This window comes from Clavelina lepadiformis, chromosome 4 (assembly GCF_947623445.1).
Source record: "Clavelina lepadiformis chromosome 4, kaClaLepa1.1, whole genome shotgun sequence".
Lineage (NCBI taxonomy): Eukaryota > Metazoa > Chordata > Ascidiacea > Aplousobranchia > Clavelinidae > Clavelina > Clavelina lepadiformis.
Window position 1 is genome coordinate 16852436 of NC_135243.1, and position 19416 is coordinate 16871851.

The following is a 19416-nucleotide window of genomic DNA, read 5'->3' on the forward strand; positions in this document are numbered from 1 at the left end:
ACCGGATAATTTATTCATTAAGATATCTGAAAAAAGCGAAAGATGATTGCATGGCTAGGCTAAACACTAACTGCAGAAAACTTCCAGGCTGCGGTATCACGTAAAGCCGCAATATTCAGAAGTGGACAATCGGTACATTAAAAGTAACATCGGCCCCGGTACTTGGCAAAAAATATACCGACGGTTCCGGTGTTCGATATTATTTCAAAAATGTAGTTTTTGTTTAAATGATGCTGCTGTAATGCTATGTTTGCCACTATTATGCCACCGGTAAAGGGTACTTCAGATCAAATCATATGTGGCCTTAATCCCTTGCAATTTACTTGAAATTTCTAAATTAAAAAAGAGCAACAAATGCTAAAGCTCGTATTAAAGTTTAATTAACTAGTATATTTGAAAATATATCTGTTAAAAATTAAAATAATTACGTGGAAGTACTGAGTATCGGTGTTATGTAGCAGCCATTAACTACAGCTTAGTTTGTCGCTGTTCGGCGCCCTTAAGCTAATTCCCGGTTCTCGTAATCGTGATTTTTTTTTCTTTTGCATTTTCGTTTGCTTTTCTTTTTTACTGTTTTCGGTTACGACTGTGAAGCCAATGAAGTGTTGAGCTTACATGCGATGAAGTGAATCATGACTCCTAACTCCAAAAGGCTCTGTTACAATAGTATTTTACCTTCGCTCAAATATTAAATCAGTCATAACCTTGTAAGCTCAACACTTTACCGGCTTCACAGTTGAAAAAAAAGCAAACGAAAATGCAATGAATAAAAATAAGGAGTTTACGAACTGTGTGGAGTAGCTATAGGGCGCCGAACAGCGACAAACCAAGCTGTACTTACCGGCCGCTACACCAAGACCGACAGAAATTTCTTGAAAAAAGTAATTCAGCACTGAGATTCGATATTTTTGTCAAAAGTATTGATTGTATGGGTAACTGTACTGAAGAAGTACCGCGGTACAGCCCACTTATGGCAATATTGATCAAGCGTCCTTTACATCGTCGTTCTTGATGATGAAAAGTCCAAAGTGCAAGTTGCAATGAGTCTTGTGCGTGCATGACACATACACACTTCGCATCTAGGCGATCAGTCACCTATTGTGGTGAGGCAATCGAAACAATCTTGATACGCAAACAGTAGAGTGGAAAGGGTATGTTTCAAACTTTGGTATGTTGGTAACGTTATGTACCCGACTGTAAAGTACAGCAGTTTTCGACCAGAAATAATGCGTGCAAACACGTAAATTTTGGTAAGATGGTGCGCACTGAAGTTTCGATTCTTAGTTTTCATTTATTATAAATTGGGGTTCAAATAAAACAGCTTTTGTTTGTTTGTTTATTATAATTCGACATGAATTTAAAACAGTTTGCCTCACTTACCACTATACATTAATTATGTAAGCCTCCATAGTAATTTCACCCATGGCATTACCCCCATATAATTGCACACATACGTAATATGTGCTGCTACGCTTTCCACTATAGATCATTGCCCTAGATAACCTTTTTGTTATGGCTGATGAGGTATTCTGTGAAATAGGTAACACATCTAAAACTAGATCACGAATAAGAACCTTGCACTCTAACAAGTAATGTTGCTTCAAACCACGTTTGCACTTGTAGGCTAGGCCTAGTTTGACGTTAACAGGTTAAACGAACAGTGATCGGTTACCTTGTCAGGCAGGTCTTGTAATACTTGTATGGTAGACTGAGCATGATACCTGTATGCTGTAACGAAATGGAAAAAAAGTGAAAAAACGGAAAAGGCTTAAACGTTCAAGGTGTAAATTACAGCTTGGTGCTACAACAATGCAAAGGTTAGCACCAAATCCAGAATGCGTTTATGTTAACATTATAAGCAATTAAAGCAAACCATAAAGCACACAAGTTATAAATATTTACCCTGAAAATAGTGCATTTGATAGGGAAACGTTGAGAACATGATTAGGAGTTGTTATTGTGCACGTTAGAATCCAATGGTTGGATGCTGAAAATTAAGGTTGCCACTATTTCACTGGAAATTATCGTGTGTTCGAAGCTAATTTTTGCAGTAATTTTAACTTAACTTAAATGTTATAAAAAAGTAACCTTTAAAACCTAAAACCTTGAATAGTTAAAATCAAGTTTTTGCAAACCCATTCTTTTAACCTAACTGCCCTTTTTTAACAATGAGCTGCATGACCTACGTACAGTGAAATAGTCACATCAAAAACAGTAAAACAGTCACACCCCACCAAAAGAGATTATCGTACCAGGGATCAAGGGTGATCAAAGTGAGGGCATGGTATTGGATGCTTCTTCAGCTGCACAAAATATGTAAACGAATGAAACTATCTGAAAACAATACATTTCAACATCTCCATAAATTTCTGGTATTAATAAAATTTGAAACAATATACTTACTATAACGTATTCTCAACAGTGATTAAAAGAATTCCACACTAGTTCAGGTGTTAGATTACTCGATTACTGGTGGAAGCAAAAATACCTTGGCGGATCATGTGCAGTCGTGGGTTTTGCGTTATTGAATCATTATCGTGTGTCTTTAACACAGGAAAGACGCAAAATGCGCATAAAAAATAGAAGTTTTCACAAGTTTATTTGTTAAAATGGGAATTTTGTTACGTAGTTGTTATTTCACAATCCAAGCGAGGAAACATTGACATTGTTTTTCATCTTTTATATGTACAGTATATATATTTGTGTAAATAGATTTGGGATTTGTTCCTTTCTAGAAGTTTCATTATAATATTTAAAAAAACCTAAAAATTTATGTCTTGTACATCCCTTGTACTGTAGTAATCATGTGCATGTACATGCTTATAGGCATATTTCAAATTATTGGTATATACAGTATTTTGTCTGGGCAGTAGGGTAAAGCATGATTTTTTCTAGTGTATTGTGTTCTACTGTAGGAAACTTTCATTGTTTTCAACACATGTGGTCTTTTTTGTCAAAAGTTTGAATTTTGCGATACCATTTGTTAAATCATAAAATTACCTTGTTGGAAACTGTTGCCAAACTTGTCCTAATTTTACTAATTGTTATGTCATAATTCTGTTTGAATAAGACTGATGATGCCTGTTTCTTTACAGGTGATATTTATTTCTGTTTTAAACCGTGCAAACCATGGTTTATTTTACTTTTTACATTTAGCTTGGTATAAATGCAACAGTTATATGTATAGAACTTTCCAATTGGTGCCTTAATTATGATGCCAAAAGAGTGTTTTATTCTTAATTTTTATGATAGCTTATATGTGGAAATTAATGCTCAGTCCTTTGTGCCATAATTTGCACCTACTGGCTTTCATAAAGTTTCATCATTAATTAATGGAAGTTCTATATTTTGGTGTGTGACCAACTTACAGCATTCATAGTTTTCACAGGATTGAAATTTTTTGTGAATAATATCTGCTGCTGTAACCTGCTTCAAGCTATGGGTAAGTGCCAATGCTTGGCCATTTTGTTACGTGCAGTTTTTAAACATGGTAATTTAGCATTTCTTTTTTGTATTTTTGTGTGTACGACCTATTGTTTAACAAAAAGTTAACTATTACAGCTACTAACATTGTTGAAAAATTGACGAAAACATTGACTGTTGGTGATGATCAATTTCAATACATTGATATTTCAGAAGCTGCAAGCTCAGCTACATTCGGTAAGCAAACTAGCTGCAAATTGTTGTTTTGTAGTTGAAGTACGCACCGGCAGAAATTTGGTTAAATCAGTGCGTTGATGAGGTTTCGCAAACATGTATTTAGTAGGTTGTTCATATTTTGATAGATTTGACTTGTGTATAACATGGTTGTTACTCAATACAAACCACATCAATTTGAGGCAATTGAACAAACGGAGACTAAACCTAACGACAGTTTTACCCACAGATGTTAGTTGGGTCGTCCTGAATTGAATTGTGTGCGAATTAAATCAAGCTAGAGCTGTATAACCTAGTATGCATATGTCTCAACCTTAACATGGGAATGTGCAGATGATCTGTAGTTTTGTGAAAATGAATAATAAAGCATTATTAAAAATACTGATAAACACTATAAAACAAGATTGAGAAATTATTCAAAATTTAGTCACGTTTCAACCTTCACCTGTTCATTCATAAAAATGAAAGTAATTTAATTCTGATATCAAGCAACGTTCTATTATAAGCTTATTTTAATCCTTTAAACATCTTTAATAATTAGCTTTATTTAATTGGTACTTTGATGTGTTATTGGTATTACTATGTTGATGTGGTTTTTTTTAGATATATAGCAGTGTGCCTTGACGCATCTCTTGTATCTATTGACGTTGATTTTTCAAAAGAAAATAAATAATTGGATGGAGGCAAATTGAAAGTTGGGGATATTCCCGTTGTGAAAGCGTCAGATTGGCACAACATTATCGTTGTTGTGTATTTATGTAACACGTTATCGCAATGCATTTTATGAAGTAACCTGACCCGCTTTTCCAACTCTTAAAAAATATTATGCCTATAGTTCATGTAAACATAAAACAAATTTCTAAGCATAGTTAAAGCAAGTGCTTTTCACTAAAGACGATTTGACAACATATATGAGATCATGGCAATCGCCAAATTATTGTACAAAATGCTTAAAAGCAAATTATTCTTTCGTTTCGTTTTCATTGAGTTAATTAGGACATAGTTTTAAATACGTATCGGTAACAAAAGTTTGAATTTATCAAATAATTCATACTTTTTGAGTAATTTAGTAGCTAAACTGATTGCCTATTGTTAGCAACAGAAAGAGTGAAATTATGTCAATAAAATTCGCGCGTCCTAAATTTTTCACTTGATACGTGGAACGAGTACCAAGAGCCGAAACAGTAGAAAACATTTTGTTATTGAAAAGTTTAGTTTAGTTTTAATTATCAGAAGTCGACAGTACAAGCATACAAAATTTTTTATTGTTGTTGTTTAAAAGCTGTTAACAAATTTTCAAATATCGCCTAAAGTATTTTCGTAATGTTTTTAACATTACCCGTGATTGTGACACTTTAGTTCTCAAAAGATGAACGAATTGACGGATTTACGCATTGTCATTCATCGCAAATTTAAATTGGTTAAACTAGAAATTTCGAAGTTTATATACAGAAGTAGAAGTTGCTTATAGCACACGAGAGTTGAATCCATTCTTCGGACTCACTTAAATAATTTTTCAGTTTAATACAGGTAACCGGCTGGACACATCAACAGAGACCACGTTAAGCGGGAAAAATGTAATAATATGTCCTACTTGAGGCGTTTTTGGAAATCCGCTGTGTGATTTTTTTCTAGTTTCTTATATTATCTCTTTTCACACTTTGGGCTAGTCTAGTCTCGGGTCTGGTTGTCTGTCCCATGTTGCGCTCTTTGCTCTTGCTGTATCTCTTGTGTCATCCCTTCTTCTCTCTTGAGTGTTCTCAAGATGAGCTAGTGTTGCTGTCTCTCTTTTTCTCCATCGTTTCGTTTTGCACTTTTTTCTTTCTTCTCTTATCATCGGGTTGCATTTGCATTTCAATGCACTAATTATCTTATTTATGCCCATCCCCCTCAATGACAGTGCAGGTGATTTCAAAAACCATTTTCTATTGTAATAAGGGCGAAACAATGACGTTAATAGATATTTTTAAATTATAAAAAGTTACACAGGCTAACTAAAGATCAAAACCAGGGAGCGAACCTATATTCTGCTCCCCCTGTAATTCACAACTGGGGAGGCGAGCCCCAGCCCCCGGGAAACGACGCCTGTTATTGTATCATATACCGTAAAACCTTTATTTCACCGTCACCTCTAATAGAACGCCACTTTTAAAGAAGGGTAGAAAAATAGAGCGCCTCCCTCTAATTCAGGGGTGTCAAACTCAATCGCACCAGGGGCCAAAACTCAAAACTTATTTAACGCCGCGGGCCGTAAGGATAAAACTTGATTGAACGTTTCGTGACACGAGTACATGAATTGGAACAGTCAGCGAAACAGCACCAAATTTTTGTTTTTTTGGCGGTTTTGGCTGGGAATAAATCGATTTATTCTATCGCATGATGAGGCAACTGTTGTGCTGCTGTATTGTGCGATTTGTTATAATCTTGTTTCTTGCTTGAAAAAAGTAAGTTATACTGCACAATGATCTCGCGGGCCGGAAATAGTTCAATGTATAAAATAGCATTGCGGGCCGGATTTGGCCCGCGGGCCGGGAGTTTGACACCTATGCTCTAATTGAACGCCACCTCTAATAGAACACCACTTTTAGCGGCGGAATTGTATTAGCAGGTCTCTACTGATAATTATACAATTGATTAAGTTTTCACAATCTAGAAGTTAAAGCAGCCATTTAAAAGATACCAACCAACATACCGGTAGTAACAATGCAGTATCACGTTACAATAAGCAGCAGTAAAATAGAGCGCCAACCTCTAATTGAACGTCACCTCTAATAGAACGCCACTTTTAAACAAGAGTTGAAAAATAGAGCGCCATGGCGGTGAAATAGAGGTTTTACGGTATATATGTTTGGTATAGTTTTGTCACGCGCACATGCCTTCTTTCTGCAGTAACATTCATGTGTCATTGTCAGTTTTTGTTAATTTGTTTATTGACTTCAAATTTATTTATTAAGTTTTAATCATTTTGACTGTCTAGTTTTTGTCAATTGTTTTAGAAAAGCTGCCATTTTCTATCAGAGTCTTGCTGGAATCGGTTATCAGAAATTGTGATGGATTTCAGGTGCAGTATTCTGACATTGAGAATGTTTCTAATTGGGAGAAAACATCTGAACAAGGAGTTGAAATCAGGTTTAAGCCTGCAAGAGTAGTTTTACAAGATTTTACGTGAGTCTTTGCATTAATTGTGCACTTGTGTCAAATAGAGTATGAATCAGTTGCATTTGATTTTTTTGTACGTATATGTGTTATATATACTTGTATTTTATTTTATATACCTCTTAAATTTCTATACTTATTTCTCATGCGGTGACTGAAAATGCCATAATTCATTGTTTCTGAATTAGGGGTGGGGTTCTAGCTGACTTTGTTTGGTTGTTAGCTAGGGGCTAGCAGCATAGTCCCTGGTTCTATAGTTATATATTCAATTGCAGGCAGAAACGCTCTTATTTATAAAAATATAGATGAAGTTTGTTCTATTAGCAAAGTATGTCCTCAATATATGTATGTCCTAAACTACAAAGTTAACCATAGAAATTAGAAATAATGTCTAAGCAATAAAATAATAAACATGGCAGCGTTTTAATGGGGATTGATAAATTGCAAAAACTTTTGCCCCACATACTTTCTTACATACTTTACTTTTTTGGCAAATAGCTTAAATTTTTTTAGATTCTAAGCTTTAACTGCTATCCGCATTGGTTCACAAATATTCCCAGCGCAATTAAATTATAGATACAATGTAATATAAACAGAAACAGTACACATACAATACAATTAACATAGTTACCAAATTGTACAGTATTATTAAAAATGCTTCCAATAATAAATTTTTGTTGTTTCTTGTAAGTGGTGTACCTGCTGTTGTGGATTTTGCTGCTATGCGAGATGCTGTAAAGAAACTTGGTGGGAATCCAGAGAAGATTAATCCTATATGTCCAGTGGATCTTGTTATTGATCATTCTGTTCAAGTTGATTTTAATAGACGGTAAAAAATTTTTGAATGTTTGTTGTAAAAGCTGCAAATACACAACTTTTGTTGGTATTCTCAACAAATCATCAACTGATTTTGTTTACTGACCAATATTAATTTATCTTTATTGTTTGTGCTAGCTGCAGTTACTACAGAATAACTAGAATTTGGGCATTCTTGATTTGATGAAACACATTTTAGTTATTAGGAATATAAATAGTTAGTTACAAAGTTGTCTGTATTCACAAAGTTGTTTGTGGGTTACAGTCAATCTGTCATGCACTGTTTTTTTTAGCTTTTTAAATTATAACTTTTATGTCTTGCATTGTTCTAGTGGAGATGCTGCTGCAAAAAATCTGCAGAAAGAGTTTGAAAGAAACAAAGAGAGGTTTCAGTTTCTCAAAGTATGCATGTATATTTATATATATGATAATACAATAGACCTCACATAGTGGATAAGTTGAGGCCAGTGATAGTTACTACTTATAAACGAAATTAATTATATATAAAAAAAGACCTTAGGCACTTTTTAATAACCATATTACACTGCAGAGTTTATTTCTGGGTATCTTTCAGTCAGCTTTGACCTCCTAACTTATTCCAACTTTTGTTGGGTTTCTAATGTTGGGTAGCTGAGTGCCCAGAAGAAGCTTTGGTTGATTAATGATTGCCAATTCAACCGATGTGTATTGGCCAGATCACAAAGAAATCATAAACAGAGGCACTGTCAGGTCCAGTGCCCAGTACAAGAAAGCCCTTTGTTAAGCGTTCGTTCCCTTGGCACCTCCCTTGGCACCTGGTTATGGTACAAGTTTTGGAAAGCTCTTGTCCCAGGGGTAATCTTCTGGCGGACCTGACATTATAAAAGAATATCTGATTAGAAATTAATACTGTGGAAAAGTCAGATATATTTTTGTTTTAACAAAGCAATTAACCATTATCCAGAACATCGTAATACATGAAAAAAATCAAGCTAGACGGAGAAAGTAAACACACGGAAGATAAAGGTTTCTTCATAAAAAAAATGATTAGAAAGACACACACAATTGTTCAACTCTTTTTAGATACTCTATTAGCATCTAAAAGGCTTAACAGGGATGAAAAAGAAAATGAATGGAATTAAAATTCATTCTGTGTTTTGATTGTTTTTAAATGATGATAACATGTCAGTCCTGCTACCTAAAAAATGAACTAAAGTCCAAATTCAAATGGGCTGACTAGAAGCAGCCCTTGGCATTGTCTGAGCGAGTTTTTTTACATATTTTTGTACTTTGTGACACTTAGATGTGATAGAAATTTATGTTGCTCCCCCAAGCAGTGAACAACTTCTCATGAACAAAATCTATCCAATTCCAAGCAAAGTCTCCAATTTGCGGCCAAGTTTGTACGGTGTAGAGAACTTGTCATCTTTCTACTCTATCAAAAGATGTGATTACTTGTTTGCTACTTCCCCTCCTCTATATAAACATTTGAAAGTTTATTATATTTTCACAAGTTCTTCCTCATTAATTTTCGATTACGAATGTAATGAAAATCAATAGCTGTTGTTAGGAAAAACTCTCCACCTTATCTCTAATCACTTTAAAACTTGTAATCACCCTGACGTGACGAATAAGGAAGACAGGTGTGGATTCGCCTGCTCTGTCTGTGACACACGATTGGCGCACTTCTCATCCGCACTCACTTTCGCTCAGTTCATCCCAAGTTGTTGATGCCAACCAACTCCGGTTTCGATGCAGATAATCATGTCATAGTTATCCCCTCCCAGGCTGGCAATAATATAACTCTAATATAATGGACCGGAGTCTTGCCCCCAAACCCAATGCCTCCAATTTGTCGCGGCTTTACCCAACTCTGCAGTTGTTGAAATGACATGTGAACACTATTCACTCCATGTCGCTCATCGCAGCATCAAGTCCACCCACGGAACCGATCCGTCTGTCCCCTCTGGCCGCAGTGCAACCATTTTTACGACTACAAAGGCTAATCCCACAATAGTTAGCCTTCTACGGAGTTCGATCATCTCCAACATTAACATCTTCGAGCGAGTTACCAGACCGGTCCTACCCGTCGATGTCACATTTCCGCTATAAACACGTTTAAAAGCTCTTGGTACCTTTGCAAATTTTTCCACTGCTCCAGCAATATTTGAATATAAATTTAAATAGCTGTTTTCTGGTAAAACTCTCCATCTAATGTCAAACCACTTTAGAACTTGTGATCACCTACATGTGACGACTGAGATTGACAGGTACAGATTTGTTCCCCCTGTTTGTGTGACATATAACAGGTGCACATCTCATCAGTGCGCAGTCGACCAACTCTGCCTTTAACTTGAAGAGCAATATGGCAGTTATTATTTTTCACACTGATGATAGATATAATACATAATGGACTAGACTCAGTTAGTATTTGTCAATTGTTTTGCCCCAATGTTATCGCCACACTCTAGCGTTTGCAACTGTTAAAAATGCCTGTGAGCATCATTCATTCCTTGCCGCCTGTCTTTGCTTTCTTGTGTGCTAACTCTGCCACCACCTCACCGACAATGATAAGGACAAGATCGCACTTCACGGTATGCAGGAAGGTGAAAGACTCTGCCACATTCTCAATTAAATTTTGCAAAGAGCACCCCACGAAGCCTCTAACCGCAAGTTCCATCATTCCCCCGGCAAATTCACCCATCAGCTGATGCGATGGTGACCAGCAGTCAGGACTAACTTCAGCATCAACATCATTTACCATTTGAGAATGTTTCCACTGAATGCGGAGCAACCGTCCCTGCCTTTACTGTCGCTAACTCCTTAAAAGTTAGCCTCGTATAATGTATGGTCAACATGACATCTTCAGACAAGTCGTTGGATCAGATCTACCTGTCGACTGCTCAGGCAAATTTCTAAAACCAACAACCACGAGCGAGTCTCTCAATAAAACCTTACCATTGTCCTATTTGTCCCCGGAGATATCCTTTTTTATCCTTCCATGGCTGATGAGGTGAGTCCCCACCACTAATATAATTAACCTACATGTGGGATGCCTGATCCTGGAAAGGGGAAAGAGTTAGATCCCAGAATGGAGAAATCCTCCTATACAGTAAATATTCATTTGTATGTTTTTCACAATGTGGCACCTGCTTCGAACCTTCGTATTACTCAAATTGTTATTGTTTTTGGATGTTTGTATTTCTACGTATGCAATGCATTAACTTTACATAAATCTACTTCTTTATTTGATTTTAATCGCAGCAATGCTGATCTACCAGCATTTTTGACTTTGCATTTCAACTAACTCCAAACTTCTTTTTTTTAATTCAAACAACTCCAAATTAAGTCTGGTCTATAGTTAGTGAAGTGGTTTTCATGAAGCGACCTCTGGTAAGATCTGATCGAGATAAAAAAATAGATGAGGTGAGCTTAGAGCGGATGAGTTTGCGCAATCTTCCACCGATTGTCCCCTATCAATCAGTACCCCTGGGAAACTGCACCAGTACAACGTTGCAGGATTTCAGGTTTCCCGAAGCAAGTACTTACGACTCGCTCTGCACAGTTTTAGATAAATATCACCAAGGGCGTCCTAGTTTATTCCAACTCTTTTTTGTATCTGGAATATTGGATGGCTTTGCTCATCACCCAACCCTATGAATGCCTGCAGTCCAGATCTGCCTCACCATTGCCATCTCTGTCGAATGGCTTCGCACTGCCAACTCCGTCTGTAGCATCAATCTGTGTGTCGCCCTTGATCACGGTTCAGAGCTTTTTACAAAGTGCTGTTGCCTTCAATATCATCATCGACCTCAATCGAGCCGCTGGACCAGACCTATCCGTCGACTGCTGAAGTCACACTAAGTCACACTCCTATCCTCATCAGATGAAAATGAGGTTTTTTCTCTCGATCCAGCAGCACCTGCTAATGATCAACTAGTATTCATACCGAGCGAGTCACTTAAGGCCAGCCTATCGGTTCCGTCAACCACTGATGAGGTGCACGTATAAAGCAATCTTGGCAAGTGGCTTCCGTGGTCTGTTTAAGATTCTTCCCACGTCGCATTGGGTCCCCTCTCCCCATCTTTTTAATAAATAGCCTAAATATTTTAATTGATAACACTCCTTTAATCAATTTTCCCCTGATTGGCCGAACGCCTGGAATTGTAGTAGTGGGTAAATTTTGTGCGCATCAGCCTATGCGATCTCCTCACCGCTTGTCTCCGAGTCAATCGGTACCTCAAGGAACTGCCCCGATTCAGCGCTGCAGCATTTTAGATCCATTAAAGGTGTCTCCCCGAGCAAGTCCTACTTGGTTATCATGTAGTATATGGTTAATTGGTTATCCACTAAAAGCGAGGTCTACTGTATATCTATATAAATTCTCTATAAACAGATTTTAATTGTTTTATACCTAGTGTAATACCTTGTTGAAATCCACAGTTATATTTTGAGCATTGCTTTAACACTGACCTTGCTTTGAAAAACTTTGCAGTGGGGTGCTCAAGCATTTGACAATATGCTGATAGTGCCTCCTGGGTCTGGAATCGTTCATCAAGTTAATCTTGAGTATCTGGCACGAGTTGTATTTGCCAGAGATGGTTGGCTCTTCCCAGACAGCTTGGTGGGCACAGATTCTCATACCACAATGATAAACGGTTTAGGTGTACTTGGTTGGGGTAAGCTAAATAAAATATAGATATTTTTAACAGATTTGCAACATAATTTGATAGTTTTGATAATTTGACCATAAAGACAATGTGATATATATATATTATATATACAGAAATACATTTTTTTATCAAACATTGGACTTGTTGTTGCTGTTGGGTGTTAGCTTCCACTAGCTGAAAGCCATATGGCATTAATAACCACATACATTACATCACATATTGATATCCACGGAAATTTAGTTCGATTTCAAATTCACATAGGTGTTGGAGGAATAGAAGCGGAAGCTGTGATGCTTGGTCAAGCGATATCCATGGTATTGCCCAAAGTGGTTGGCTACAAATTGTTAGGTGAGATCAATCCACTTGCTACAAGCACAGATGTTGTGCTTACAATTACAAAGGTATGTTGATTTTATTTAAACATTTGTTATGTAAGTAATAGTATAAAGTTGTTCAAACAAAGCTTACAAAGTTTGATAAATTTGAGGCGGTTTGCTTCAGTTGCATCTTCATATTTCGTAGCATTTACGGCAAATTGGTGTTGTTGGGAAATTTGTGGAATTTTTTGGTCCTGGTGTCTCAAACCTTTCAATAGCTGACCGAGCCACTATTTCAAATATGTGTCCTGAGTATGGAGCAACTGTTGGATTCTTTCCAGTTGATCAGCAAAGTTTAGATTACCTTGTACAGACCGGTAATTTTTGATTACTTGCTTAACTGGTATATTTTTGCTTTAGCTGTGGTGTATATACCAAACTGCTGTGATAAAGTTCATTTCAAAATGCATTGTCAAACAACAACTATTCTGATGAACTGGTTATTTAATAAATTATTTTGTTAATTTGGCATTCATTTGTTGTCAATATTAACTTTTGAAAGAAAGCAGGTTGGAACCAACCTTTGTATAAGTGATGTCTCTGGGTATGGTGAAACCTTAGGGAAAGACTTCTCAAATGCAATTATAAAGAACTGTTTTTTTTTCATAGTCTGTAAACAAATATAAAAATTTGTACTTCTAAAATGTTAGCGAGGGATCCTAAGAAGATTCGCCAAGTCGAAGCCTATTTAAAAGCTGCTGGTCTTTTCATGTATCACAACGGGGAACAATCAATTCCTAAGTTTTCTGAGGCTAGTATTCACGTTATTGTGGCATGCTGTATTTTGAAAGTTTGTAATATCATATGTTACAATAGTTACATCATATAGATTTAATCCAAAATTCTGCTAAAACTCCACTGCGAATATCTTTTAATGAAGAAGATTCGTGTTCATGAAAGTACAAATAATTGATTTCATTGAATCAGAATATGCTAACTTTTCTTATTGCGCTTTAAAAGCAAAATTAAAATGCTGTAAGTGCACAAAATGCACAAAAGTGGAAGTTGTTTGGTTCTGCTTTCACACTATATTTTTACATAGTGAATAAAACATGAGTGCTTTGAGACTAATTTCACCCAAAAATTTATCTTAGCAAAGTTAATGGCAAAATATAAACAACTATACGCAACACTAAGCATGTCAGAACGATGTGATGGCACTTCGATACAATCGGTTAGTTTTTTAAGCTGACAACAATTGTCAGTGAGACTTTTGACTAATGAAGTGATTCATAACGAATGCAATTGGTTTTCAAAAATGCATCGCAGTGAAAAATTTTTAATTGCCAAAAAGAGTGAAAGCACAAGCAACGGTCTTTTTTATTTACAAAGGAGAGCATAAGCGGTTGCCCATCTCTGCTCATGAACAAAAAAATAATACTTTTTTTGTGAAATTACAAATCTATAATTTAAGTATTTATTACGCATATGTTCTCCTACCTTTACAGTCAACCGAACAAACAGAAAATTGTATTTTTTTGCTCTCGTTTCCATTCAAAATAAAAAAATTTACCCAGCATTGTTTGCAAGATTTGGACTTGTGAGAGTAACAGAAATGGTTGTATTCGTACGTAGTATTCAGATTTCTTTCAATTTTGCACATCACTAAAATTTATCGATGATTACTGATTACTATTATCCTTTACAATGTATTCTAACTTTGAAATAAACGCAGTTATTAGAATTTTATGAATGATTACAAATGATATGTTAAGATTACTTCAAACTGCCAATCGGTTTTAGGTTTTGGAGCTAGATCTGGCAACTATTGTTCCATCCCTCAGTGGACCCAAACGCCCTCATGACAGGGTGTCTGTTGCAGAAATGAAGAGTGATTTTAAAGACTGCTTGAAGAATAAGGTTTTCTTTATGCCTTTACGTTATATTTTGTTAGTTTGTTCAACTCTTCGATTGCTTGTTCTTCCACTGCCAAACCAGTTTTTTGTCCTATGAAATGAATTTTATTTGCAGGTTGGATTTAAAGGGTTCGGTATTCCCGAGGATAAAATCCATAAAACTGTTGATTTAATGTTTGAAAACAAGAAGTGTCAGATTCAACATGGCAGTGTTGTTATTGCAGCCATCACATCTTGCACAAATACTAGCAATCCTACTGTCATGTTAGGGTCAGGTGAGTTTGTAAAACTATTGTATTCATAACACCATCTGAAATTTTAGGCGAGTGTTTACACTGCCTTGGTGCATCTTTTGGTTTGTTACTTACCTATAATGTTTATCTTGTGTAGGCATACTTGCAAGGAACGCAGTCCAGGCTGGTCTCACAGTTGCACCTCACATTAAGACAAGTTTGTCACCTGGAAGTGGAGTAGTGACTTACTACTTGAAAGACAGCGGCGTGCTGCCATTTCTTGAAAAATTAGGGTATACTTTGACATTATTTGCTATTCGTTATTACCAAATGGCAATTGGTGGTATATGAAAATAGATGACTCAGATTTTTGGTTCAAAAACGTTAAAGCCATTCCTGATCAATGAATTTATTCTTTATTGCAGATTTGATATAGTTGGTTATGGGTGTATGACTTGTATTGGAAATAGTGGCCCACTTCCAGAAACAATTGATCAAGCAATTAATGAAGTATGTAAATGCCAGTTACATTGAACGCATTTGTTTTGCAAAAGAAAGTTCATTGTAAAGTAATTTTTCTATTCTTTATAAATGTTGTCTCTGTACCTAGTGCTTCTCTTCAAATCATTAATGTCTTGATGCTTTAACAACTTAACTTAACTAGGTTTGGAAATAAACCCTTCTGTAACATATTATCAGGTTAAATGTAGTAATTGAAAATAGATCTGTGCTAATGTAAAGTATGTAGGGTGAGCTTGTTGTTTGTGGTGTCCTGTCTGGGAATCGTAATTTTGAGGGGCGCATTCACCCATCTACACGAGCAAATTATCTTGCTTCTCCTATGCTTGTTGTGGCATATGCTCTAGCTGGAACTGTCCTCATTGATTTTGAAAAGGAACCATTGGGTAAGAAGTGTGTCCATTGCTAGTGGGTACCTTATGGCCAGTGAGGCTTATGAATACTCATGATACATGCACTGATTTTAGGCTTTGGCTCTGAAGGAAATCCTGTATATTTGAGAGATATTTGGCCATCACGTTCAGATATTCAAGAAGTTGAGAAGAAATATGTATTGCCAAACATGTTCAGCGAAGTTTATAGCAAAATACAGGTAATGATGCATTTGACAGATAGTAATTAGTAATGTATTCTTTTCACCATAATGTATGAAAAAAGTAGTATTAGAAGTGTTTTTACAATTTTTCATGCAGCATTGATTTATTTCCATAACCAATCATTAGTAGGTTATAATGTCGCAATGTACTGTATTATAATATACAGCAAGGCAATGAAGAATGGAATTCTTTGAATGCACCAAACAGTGTCCTCTATCCGTGGAGTTCCGAATCCACATACATACAATCACCTCCCTTTTTCAAGGAAATGGTACTGTATTGGAGTTCGATACGTTATAATCGCAAGCAGCATGTTCGTAAAAATACTGACTTTATATTATTTGTGACTGTATTTCAGACTAAATCACTCAAGGACTTCCCGAAAATTCAAGATGCTCATGCTTTGCTCTTTTTGGGTGACAGTGTAACTACTGATCATATATCTCCCGCCGGTTCAATAAGTCGTTCCTGTCCTGCAGCTCGATACCTTACTGGCCGAGGGTACAGCTATGTTTTATTTTCTAAGCCGTGTTGTTTACTGCTTAATTACTAATTATTGGTATTTTCTGACCCATTTTACTTTGCACAGATTAAAGCCTCGTGATTATAATTCCTATGGTAGCCGCCGTGGCAACGATGCGGTTATGGCAAGAGGGACATTTGCAAACATTCGCTTAAAGAATCGTTTAATTGGAAGGGAAGCCCCAAAAACCATCCATGTTCCTTCTGGAGAGGAGGTAATGGATGTTGCATAGATATTTTAAAGCTTCCTGTAAAATGACAAGTTAAAGCATATGTTAATCATCGATATTTCAGATGGACATTTTCGATGCAGCAATGAAATACAAAAGTGAAGGAAAGCAGTTGATCGTTGTTGCTGGAAAAGATTATGGGAGTGGATCTAGCAGAGATTGGGCTGCTAAAGGGCCATGGATACTGGTGGGTTTCCTTCATGTCTTGTTTATTCGCTTAGCTGTTTGTCAAGTTGGGTACAATAATGATTGTAAAATTTTCCTACAGTCTGACAGAGTTTCCAATCTTTTAAAAATACATACATGTAATTGTTTTATTCGAAGCTCATGTAGAAGAGTCAAGCTAAACATTTTGACTTTAGCTTATACTCTGACAAAATTGATGCTTGCTGGAAAAGGTTTTAAAGAAACATACAACCTTATCTTTGTGGCATTAAAAACACAGCACATCAGAAAACAGAATGTGCAAATAGCCAACGGGAAAATATAATTAAAGTTTACTTTTCCCAGTGACTCCAAGTGTGGGGTTTCTTATTTTTTTGGAAAGCAGTCACAGTTTATCTAGAGCAGTGATTCCCAAACTGTGATTCTCAGGTGTGCCGCGAATCTTTTTGGAATTTTGGAAAAGAACTGTATAAATATTTAAAATAAGGCATGCAGGCAAGCAAATGCGACTTAAATTGCTCTAACTGCTTCAATAGCTGATAAATAAGCACATTCATCGCATTAACACGTGAAAATAATTTTTTTTAAAACAACTTTTCTTCTCTTGTAAGTAAGCCGCGAGCGTTTTATAATTTTTCTAGTGTGCCACAAGCTAAAAAAAGCTTTGGAACCACTGATCTAGAAGGTTTGTACTTTGTAGTATACAAGTGAGTATATATTGAACATATGTTTTTATTGAACTCATTTTTAACATTCTCAGGGTGTGCGCGCTGTACTTGCCGAATCTTATGAGCGAATTCATCGTTCCAACCTGGTTGGCATGGGCATTATTCCTTTGCAATTTGAGCAGGGAAAAAATGCAGATACATACAATCTCACCGGCAAAGAAACGTACACTGTAAATCTGCCTGAAAACATCACTCCTGGTACCAACATCACGGTCACGGTAAGACTACTAACCAGAACCGCCTGCCAGTGTAATTGTGTGAAGTCGGCAGGATTAAAAGTAGTGTTGTTTGTAACAAATTTTTATGTGATTTAGACGGAGTGCGGCAAAAAAATTGAAGCCAAGGTTCGATTTGACACTGATGTTGAATTGACTTACTTTAAACACGGTGGAATTTTAAACTACATGATACGTTCAATGTTGGATTAGACAACTCCATTTCGACCCATGAATAAGGAATATATTTATCATTACAATTTTGTTTTTAATTACCATTGCCATTACGATCTTTGGGCCTTACTTGATTTTCATTTCTTGCAATAGAATTGTTTAGTTGATATGCCTGCAGTCGTCTTTGTGTGTTTAAGTCTATGCAATATTGAAATTATCGTGGTTGTGGAGGCAGAACTGATGTAGCATTAGTAAAATCGACTGAATGATTTACTTTGATAGACTTGCTTGGCATTATATGTAGAACTACATTTAATTGGAAGCCAAGTATGAGATTTCTTAAATGCTTCGGCCAATCCTCATTTGCGATTTTTGTGGTAAGAACGTAAAGCATAATAAACTCGAAGGGTAGTCGAATGCATTTGAGTCTTAAGGTTTGCAACAATTGGATAATGAAATTGTACAAAAAATCAAAACGGGCGCTTTCTTGCTTTTTCTGTTTTGTGTATTTGAAAGGGCGAGTTAACAAAAGCGTCCGTCTATGTTGGCACGAAATCAACTTTTGATGTGTGTGTTGTTATTTTATCACGCTCAACAATGTGTAACTAGATGTGTTCTTTGGCTCAACTGAATGTCAAGTACTGTAAGTTTATTTGCCTTCCATGACGTAGTTGTTCAACCAGATAAGACTGGTGTACAGTACATATGCGTTTAACTGTTTATTAACGCAAAAATATTACAAATATATATGTAGCGTAATTATGTCGTAACGTAATTTGTATGGTGGATTGTACATAGCTTCGCGCACTTTTTAGTTTGCATTATGGAATTTCTACAATTCCATTTACTGCCAAAGGAAACTAATTTTGATGTGATATGGTTGGGCATAAAGAAGACGTTATCCAAGCAAAGGTACACGTTCTTTGGCGCATCCCCATCGTAAATACAATACCAACGCTAGAATAACTCCAACTCGGTGAGAAGAGTTCTGGCCAAATCATTTCAGCACAATTGTCCTGTTCTATTGCAAAACAAGCGCTTATTTGGTTTGCTGATGGCACGCGACACTGAGGTTGTGGAAAGGCATCGGTGGCTGTGCAGACGCTAGTAACTTTTTTATATTCTTGTATTATTCCGTAATGCACATTTTACCCTCGAGGCTTTGCCGCGTTTCCTGCCTAATTTGTGGAAATAATTAACTTCTGCTAAATATGTTTGCGATGTATGTTTTTTGGTCTAAAAAACCCAATTTTAGCTACTTTCATGCTCATTTTTAGCCTAATTCTGCACGCGACCTGGTACATTGAAGCGCGCCAACTGCTAGAGTAATTCCCAGATTGTACAACAAAATCATAAAGATCTTAGTTTTAGGTGTTTGACGCCCCCTTACTGTCAATTTCTGATGCCCACTATAGCCTTTCAAACCAAACAAGAAATTACCAACTGTTGACACAAGGATTAGACACTGAAACGTGAGTGCACAACTGCACATATTATATGTTTGATTGTAACTGGCCATT

General features: G+C 36.3%; 1 protein-coding gene across 1 annotated transcript; it reads left to right on the top strand.

Annotated features, from left to right (window-relative positions):
* Positions 1-934: 934 nt before the first annotated feature.
* On the top strand, positions 935-18671 carry LOC143452869 (cytoplasmic aconitate hydratase-like). Its single transcript, XM_076954008.1, has 21 exons — positions 935-3442; positions 3562-3660; positions 6654-6822; positions 7505-7642; positions 7962-8031; positions 12104-12287; positions 12543-12682; positions 12804-12975; positions 13309-13409; positions 14402-14518; positions 14630-14789; positions 14905-15040; positions 15173-15257; positions 15496-15652; positions 15734-15858; positions 16029-16133; positions 16221-16363; positions 16452-16599; positions 16679-16801; positions 17540-17725; positions 17822-18671. Exons 1-21 carry the CDS (start codon positions 3439-3441, stop codon positions 17933-17935), a joined length of 2676 nt encoding a protein of 891 aa, XP_076810123.1. The 5' UTR covers positions 935-3438; the 3' UTR covers positions 17936-18671.
* The last annotated feature ends 745 nt before the right edge of the window (positions 18672-19416 follow it).